We start from the raw sequence: 7,817 nt of genomic DNA on the forward strand, positions 1-7,817 counted from the left end.
GACTGACTGACTACACATGGCTGTAACTGTCGTGCTTACATTTGACTTTTTAGTGTTTTCACAGCACCAAATGAGTACAAATGAGAGACTTTAACTTTAGAATTCTCTAAATTGATACAGTAAAAATGTTTGATTTTGAGCTGTGTCCTCACTCCTGATCTCAAATATATAATTGGCAGAACTGTGTCACAAGTTTGAGAAAAGAAAGCAATTTAAAATGTACAAATGTGGAACTTGTGTGGAATTATCTCAAGTGATACAGTAAAAGTGTTTGATTTTGAGTTAGTATCATCAGTCAGGGTTGTCCTGAACTCAAATACTGTATATCAGTCATTGTCGCGATTTTCTCTCCCTTTTTGGCATTTGATCACTAAAACGTCTTTGGGGGGTGCCAAAAATTCCTCTATACAGGAGACACCCATGCAAAAATCCTGTTGCCTTTTCCACCTACGAACCATCAGTGCAGGGACGGTAAGCCTACAAAAATACATCCTCCCTGTGGTACTCTATTTTCCTGGCTGTCATCCCTCCTTGTGTCCTGCGGTCTCTCCCTCCTTACCATCTAGGTCAGTGTATCTATCAGCTGCTGTATCTATGACTACCCTGTTTTCACACATTACTGCATACACACACATACCAGAGTCATGTTACGCACCAACAATACAGCAACCTACACCTTAGCTGTGTTCAGCCCTCATACACTGAACACTGTCCCCCTGACCTTCATCTAACCAATCACAGCAATGCAAACTTCATTGTCTACCTTTGACATACATGCCAGGTTGTCAAAGCATAATTACGGGACAAAAAACGATAACAATGGATAAATGTATAAAAGAAAGAGTTAGGTTTAGTAAACTTTTTAGGTTTACAAACTCATAATATTGGTAAGCAAGTGCTGTCGAAATTAATGCAAGTTACGCTATGAAACGCTCTATATATATAATAAAAGCATGCTGATATTTTTGGGGTAGTTTGACTTTTGATCCTGACCGACTGCAGCAAATAGTTTACTCACTTTTTTAAGACTATCTCAAACAAACCAGCTCAGTGGCCTTGTGGTTTGAGTGTCCGCCCTGAGAATGGGAGGTTGTGAGTTCGATCCCTGGCCGAGTCATACCAAAGACTATAAAAACGGGACCCATTTGCCTCCCTGCTTGGCATTCAGCATCAAAGGGTTGGAATTGGGGGGTTAGATCACCTGATGGCTCTGCTGCCGCTCACCGCTCCCCCAGGGGATGGGTCAAATGCGAAGAACAAATTTCACACATTGTGGGACTTTACTTTAACAACCAGAATCTATTTTGTTTACCAAAAGTATTTGACTGGATGAAACGTATTCTTTCATTCTCACCTGGAAGCTGCCCAGTAGCACCAGTCTAGTTATTTGATGTGAAGTGCCTTGCTCAGCAGCACCTCAACAGTGTTTTGCCAGCAGTTCCATGGATTTAAACTTGCAACCTTTGTCACAAGCTCTCTGCTCTAAACTTACAGCTCTAAGTTGAAAGAGAAACTCAACCGCTGCAGGCACACACTGTTCAAAAGCTGAAAACGGGTCGGAGCTACTGTCATGATAAATATAACACTATATGAGCCATGGCCAAAGGCTTATATCCTATATAAACAATACAAAGATCCCTATGTGTGTCTATGTGTGTGTGTGTGTGTGTGTGTGTGTGTGTGTGTGTGTGTGTGTGTGTGTGTGTGTGTGTGTCTATGTGCGTGTGTTTGTGTGCATGTGTCTGTGTGTGCACGAGCATCACATACTGCAGTATGTGTGTCTATGTGTGTGTGTGTGTGTGTGTCGATGTGCGTGTGTTTGTGTGCATGTGTCTGTGTGTGCACGAGCATCACATACTGCAGTATGTGTGTCTATGTGTGTGTGTGTGTGTGTGTGTGTGTGTGTGTGTGTCTATGTGTGTGTGTGTGTGTGTGTGTGTGTGTGTGTGTGTGTGTGTGTGTGTGTCTGTGTGTGCACGAGCACCACATACTGCAGTAAGTGTGTGTGTGTGTGTGTGTGTGTGTGTGTGTGTGTGTGTGTGTATTTGTGTGCATGTGTCTGTGTGAGCACGAGCACCACATACTGCAGTATATGTGTGTGTGTGTGTGTGTGTTTATGTGTGTGTGTGTGTGCGTGTGCGTGCGCGTGCGTGTGCGTGCGTGCGTGCGTGTGTGTGTGTGTGTGTGTGTGCGTGTGTGTGTGTGTGTGTGTGTTTGTGTGCACGTGTCTTGTGTGTGCACGAGCAGCACCCTATACTGCAGTATGGGGGCACTGGCACTAGTGTTGTCACGGTACTCGGTACTTCGGTACTTGGACGGTACTACATTGCTACGGTACTGAACGGTACCTGTTTTTCATGGTACCGAGGGTACCGAATTTACTATTTAGTTTGCCACCATGGCTTGGCTTCATGGACCCAGCCGCCAGCTAACGTTAGCCTGTCTGCCTGATCAACATACATACATACTGCGCATACAGCCCCGCGCACTTCCGGGACTACGGTGTCCCCGAACGTCCACACGTAATCGCAAACAGTCATTCACAGCTTGTAATGTTGACACGAGCAGCGCAGGCAGCGAAGATAATGGCTAACAGCTACAGCAGGAGCGGCTGCTCCTGTCCTATTCCAACAACTCAACTTGTTGAGAAGAAGAATGCAAAGAGTCGCATTTGGAAATATCAGTCCCCAAAGTCCCATCTGCAAAAAGTGTGAAAGGGAGTTCCAAACCAAACAGGATAACACATCCAATCTCGCCAAGCAGCTGAAAGACAGGCACCCAGACCTGTTCAAATGATTCAAGGTGGGTTACTTATTTCAAACGGTGTAAAATAACACGTTTAACAACATATCAAACAGACCTTATCCTGTCACATTCGTTTTTGAGATAGCTGGCAATGCATTGTGTAACCAAAAAACGTTTGCGCTAACGTTAACGTAACGTGTTTTGTAATGGAATCATTATGGGACCCGGCTAATACCTGGTACGGCGTTAGCTAGCATAGTATAACACGTGTGCAATGCAATGTTTGTAATGGAAACATTATGGGACACGGCTAATAGCCGAACTTAGCCATAGTTCAAAATAAATACAAGCTTCTTTCGGGTGAAACATGTCCGTGAATTAAAACTAGCTACATAAAATTGCTTGCACTCTACATGTGTGTATGTGCAGTTGTCTCTATCATCTCTTTATTTTAGTAAATCTCACTGACGTTACTTTCCATTTAACAGTATGCGAGAGATGAAGATGAAGAGGAAGGCACAAGTCGCGGAGCCCAAAAGACCACCCAGCAGACAATTCCTGATGTTTTTGAAAAGCAGAGGAAATATGACAAGAACTCACATGAAGCAAGAAAGTGTGATAGGGCATTGGCAGAATTCCTATGCATCGATCAAATACCAATATACACCGTTGAAAAAAAAGGATTCCAGCAATTCTGTGAAATAAATTAAATTATAATATTTAATATAATAATACAGTTAAATACTTGAGGGCTACATGCCACTGGTGTTGCACTGTCTGTACTCACTGCCATACAGAGTTGAATGTAAGAAGAAGTAAGCAGAAGCACATTGTTTTGTTTTAAAGTTGAAGGCTACATGCCATTTGTTAATTGGAAATGGTTGCATACTTTAATAAAGGAGAATATGTTCAAGAAATATCAGTCTGTTTTTTTTACCGTGGTACCGAAATTGGTACCGAGTACCGTGGAAATTCACTAGTACCGGTACCGACTACTGAATTATTGGTACCGTGACAACACTAACTGGCACTGACAGCCAACCGGGTCACTAATGACCACATGGCCAATTAGTGGACAAGCAGAGTTCCTCCTCTGCAGCCTGAGAGACATGCTGAAGAAAAACATGTATTCTTCCAAATCACTGATGGGTAAATGATGAGGGAAATCAGGAGCGAGGGGCCTCAGGAACAGCTATGCCTCATGTGCATTGTGCAGGGGACGCCATTTCTTCCATGTCTACAACATACTTTATAGCCTGTCACACATCTTTTCCATCTCTCCTGAGGCTTCACGCTACATAAACATTCAATAAAGCAGGAAATGACCTCAAGAAAGACACTATTACTCAACTTGTTTCTTTCTTTTTTTACCTATAGAGACACTGCGTAACGCGTCATCATTCAGAAACCACGCCCAAAACGGGGTAAAACAGAAACCCCCCCTCCAATCCTGGCGTTCTCCTATGTCGCGTGCATGGTTGCGTGTTGCACAAAAAGATTGTATATACGAAAGATGAACACTCCAACTTACTTCTTGCCAGCTAGATCCACATTTTTCTTCTCCCCAATTCTCAATGGCTTCCTTGTTTTGCTCAGGAGCACAAAAAAAACTTTAACTGGCGATTTTTTACATTTGTTGTCTGCGCAGCCCACCACACAACAGCTTTTAGCTATGTTTAATTCAAGGAAAATGACGCTGGTGTGTGGAAATGAACGGAGCTTTTCCCCCGTCACGGGCTATTTCATGCAGTGTCTCTATAGCGTGTTTGTGCTCTCAGAATGCTGTAATAACATTGTTAATGTTGTTCCTGTGAGTCCAATGTGCTTTACAGGAAAGTCTGTTTTTACCGTAAAATGAAAAGGAAGGAAGAGAAACAAGGAGAAGGAAATGATTCACAAGCGTCATATAGTTATAACCAAACAGCTGACAACAGACGACAAAATGTCCAAAACAAAACGGTCAGAAGCTGTGTTTATATGGAGCTTTTTGTAATCACAAGAGCAGCCCAATCAGAATAAAAATATGCCACATATAAACATAATAAACTGGCTGATCTGAATGAAATGTCATTCTGTTCTGTTTGAGAGGGGTGCTATAACAGTTTCATAGTCAGACACGTGTCAGTTTCTATCCAAATTAAATCCAAACCATCACTGCCTTCAGCTCTGTAGGAATGAACTGCGTGGCACTGATGGTGCTACAGTGTTAATTTCATACTGTACGTGGTTGATACTCTGTTGATCCCTGTAGGGAAAATCTGTGTGTGTGTGTGTGTGTGTGTGTGTGTGTGTGTGTGTGTGTGTGTGTGTGTGTGTGTGTGTGTGTGTGTGTGTGTGTGTGTGTGTGTGTGTGTGTGTGTGTGTGTCTGTGTGTGTGTGTGTCTGTGTGTGTGTGTGTGTGTGTGTGTGTGTGTGTGTGTGTGTGTGTGTGTGTGTGTGTGTGTGTGTGTGTGTGTGTGAAACAGCAATTTGAAGCTATCATTAAGAGCTCAGTGGGAGAGGAAAAGATGATGATCAAGAAGCACATACACACACACAATGAGTCACTCTCTCTCTCTCTCTCTCTCTCTCTCTCACACACACACACACACACACACACACACACACACACACACACACACACACACATACACACACACATGCACAAGCACACACACTGTGATGAAAAGTCAGAATTAACCTCACTTGACAGGTATGGCACCCCAACTTAGCACAGTTTTTGTCATGGTAACGTGTGTGTGTGTGCGTGTGTGTGTGTGTGTGTGTGTGTGTGTGTGTGTGTGTGTGTGTGTGTGTGTTTGTGTTTGTGTGTGTGTGTACGCACTAATGCGTGCATGCATTGAGGCAAGTGTCAGCGAAAGGGAGGGACAGACAGGGCATTTGTTATATTCCTGCACAAACTGAAATTAACCACCTGCAGGAGGATACCTGAGCTCTCTATCTCACCCGTCCTGCTAGTGTCTCCTCACAGCAGAGCAGAACTACACTGGCCTGGTGCGCACACACACACACACACACACACACACACACACACACACACACACACACACACACACACACACACACACACACACACACACACACACACACACACACACACACACACACACACACACACACACACACACACACACACACCCATGAGACCAGGGGAACCACAGAAGTTCCATGAGGAACCCCTTCACAAAGGACCCAGGAACCCCCCTGATGGCACTTCCCTGATCATTTACATGGTGGTGTTGTCATGTGAAAACTTGTCTGTCCAATTTTGGCTCTTTTATGGATTTTCTTAAACCTTTAGAATCCAATTAAATAACATAAAAAGTTCCTGCTGGTCGTTCTGAAAACAAGGCTGCTTTTTTTATTATATTTTTTCAGATTTGTCACCATTTTCTCCCCAATTATACTTGGCCAATTTATCCCCATGCTGCCCTATTGGCTGCCCCGGTCGCTGCGCCACCCTCTGCCGATCTGGGGAGAGCCGAGACTAGCACCATGCTTCCTCCAACACATGCGCAGTAGCCAGCCGCTTCTGTTCACGTGACAGCGGGGAGCTTCACCGACAGGACGTAGCACGTGGGAGGATCACGCTATTCCCACCAGTTCCCTTCCACCCCGACCAGGCGCCCCGGCCGACCAGAGGAGGCGCATTATAAAGTGAATACTTTGCAGTTTTTGGCTTTCTTGTACATTTTAAGAATTCGTTTGAGCTTTGGTACTTGTGATGGGCGTGTAGACTTATTTTAGACTAAATGGTTAATCGAAAAAATAATCAATAATGAAAAAATCTATGATTACAGTCCTAAGTAGTGTCCTCCTAACATTTATGAGAGGCGTGAAGCGGTCTTACCTTGTGGAGGTACGCAGCGTTTCGTATCCTGTCCACCATCTCCTGGCCCTCTGGGTGCACGGCGCCCACGTGGGCCCACATCCTCTCCCAGGTGACGCTCTCGATGGGGAAACCCGCGCGGTTAACGTAGAACAGAGCGCCCCCGTCCTTCTCCTCCTCCTCGCCCGGCGAGCGGGAGCTGTTGTTGGGGGGAGAGGAGAGGGCGGGGGACTCGTCCCCCCCGGCGCTGCAGCGGAGCAGGCAGTGGGAGCTGGAGCTCTTGGAGCGGCCGTGCCGGCTCAGCTTGGCCGGGGAGGTGCCGGCCCGGCTCGGGGAGTTGGGCCCGGTCATGGATCCCAGGAGGGCCAGAAGGAGGAAGGCTTTAGTGGTCTCCTCCCCTCCCGGTTCAAGGGCTTCTCCTTGCCTGTCAGTGTTGATCAGTTCATGGTGATCTTCGGCGGGCAGACCTGGTAGTGAGTGATACATAAACCAGAAACATTGATTGCACCGATATGCATTTTGCATCGACAAGGCTTCATTATCAAGACAGCAAAGCAGGGAAAAAGAAAGTTATCCTTATAGTGTCAGAAACTGGGGTACATTACTGTACACAAACGTACCCATGAGGTCCATCAGGTACTTGTTGCTGTGTTGGAACTTAAGTTACCCCTAAGGGTCATGTGTGCTTTTTAGCTTTGTACCAAAGCACCACAGGAAGCACATTCTGTGGGGAGTGATTTACACATCAGCTGTTCCTTTTGAGGTACAGGTGGGTACAAATATGGACCCATGCACAACGGTACAATATCCATACCCTATCAGTAAGCATTCATACCCCTTTAGGTAGGCTTACATTCTGGTACATGTAGGGAAAAGAAGAGTAATCCTGTAATGACTTTTAATATAATACTACGAAAATCACAGAAATCTGCTATATTATAGGAGTATGCTGCTGCTGTAGTAGTATATAGCAGTTAAAAACCCTAAACCCAAAGTGACCAGTTCATCCCTTAGTAACGTTAACCCTATAATAAATGTTAGAAAAATACACATATGACAGCAAAACATAGCCTAAATATTTTGATAAAAAAAAAATACCATACACTTTATGGTATATGAATTATGGCATAAGGCACACGCATGCATGCACACATACACACACACACACACACACACACACACACACACACACACACACACACACACACACACACACACACACACACTTTAATGTCTTATAATA

At 44.7% G+C, this 7,817-nt stretch overlaps 1 protein-coding gene across 1 annotated transcript in view; it reads right to left on the reverse strand.

Annotated features, from left to right (window-relative positions):
* Positions 1–6,925, reverse strand: part of vash2 (vasohibin 2) — a gene marked incomplete at both ends in the record, with an annotated part of 51,519 nt that extends 44,594 nt beyond the window's left edge. The window contains one exon of the mRNA XM_083643126.1: positions 6,596–6,925. Coding sequence (XP_083499252.1) covers positions 6,596–6,925 — 330 coding nt within the window. The remainder of the gene's footprint in view (positions 1–6,595) is intronic.
* Positions 6,926–7,817: the final 892 nt, after the last annotated feature.

This window comes from Poromitra crassiceps, assembly GCF_964638095.1.
Source record: "Poromitra crassiceps genome assembly, chromosome: 9".
Taxonomy (NCBI): Eukaryota; Metazoa; Chordata; class Actinopteri; order Beryciformes; family Melamphaidae; genus Poromitra; species Poromitra crassiceps.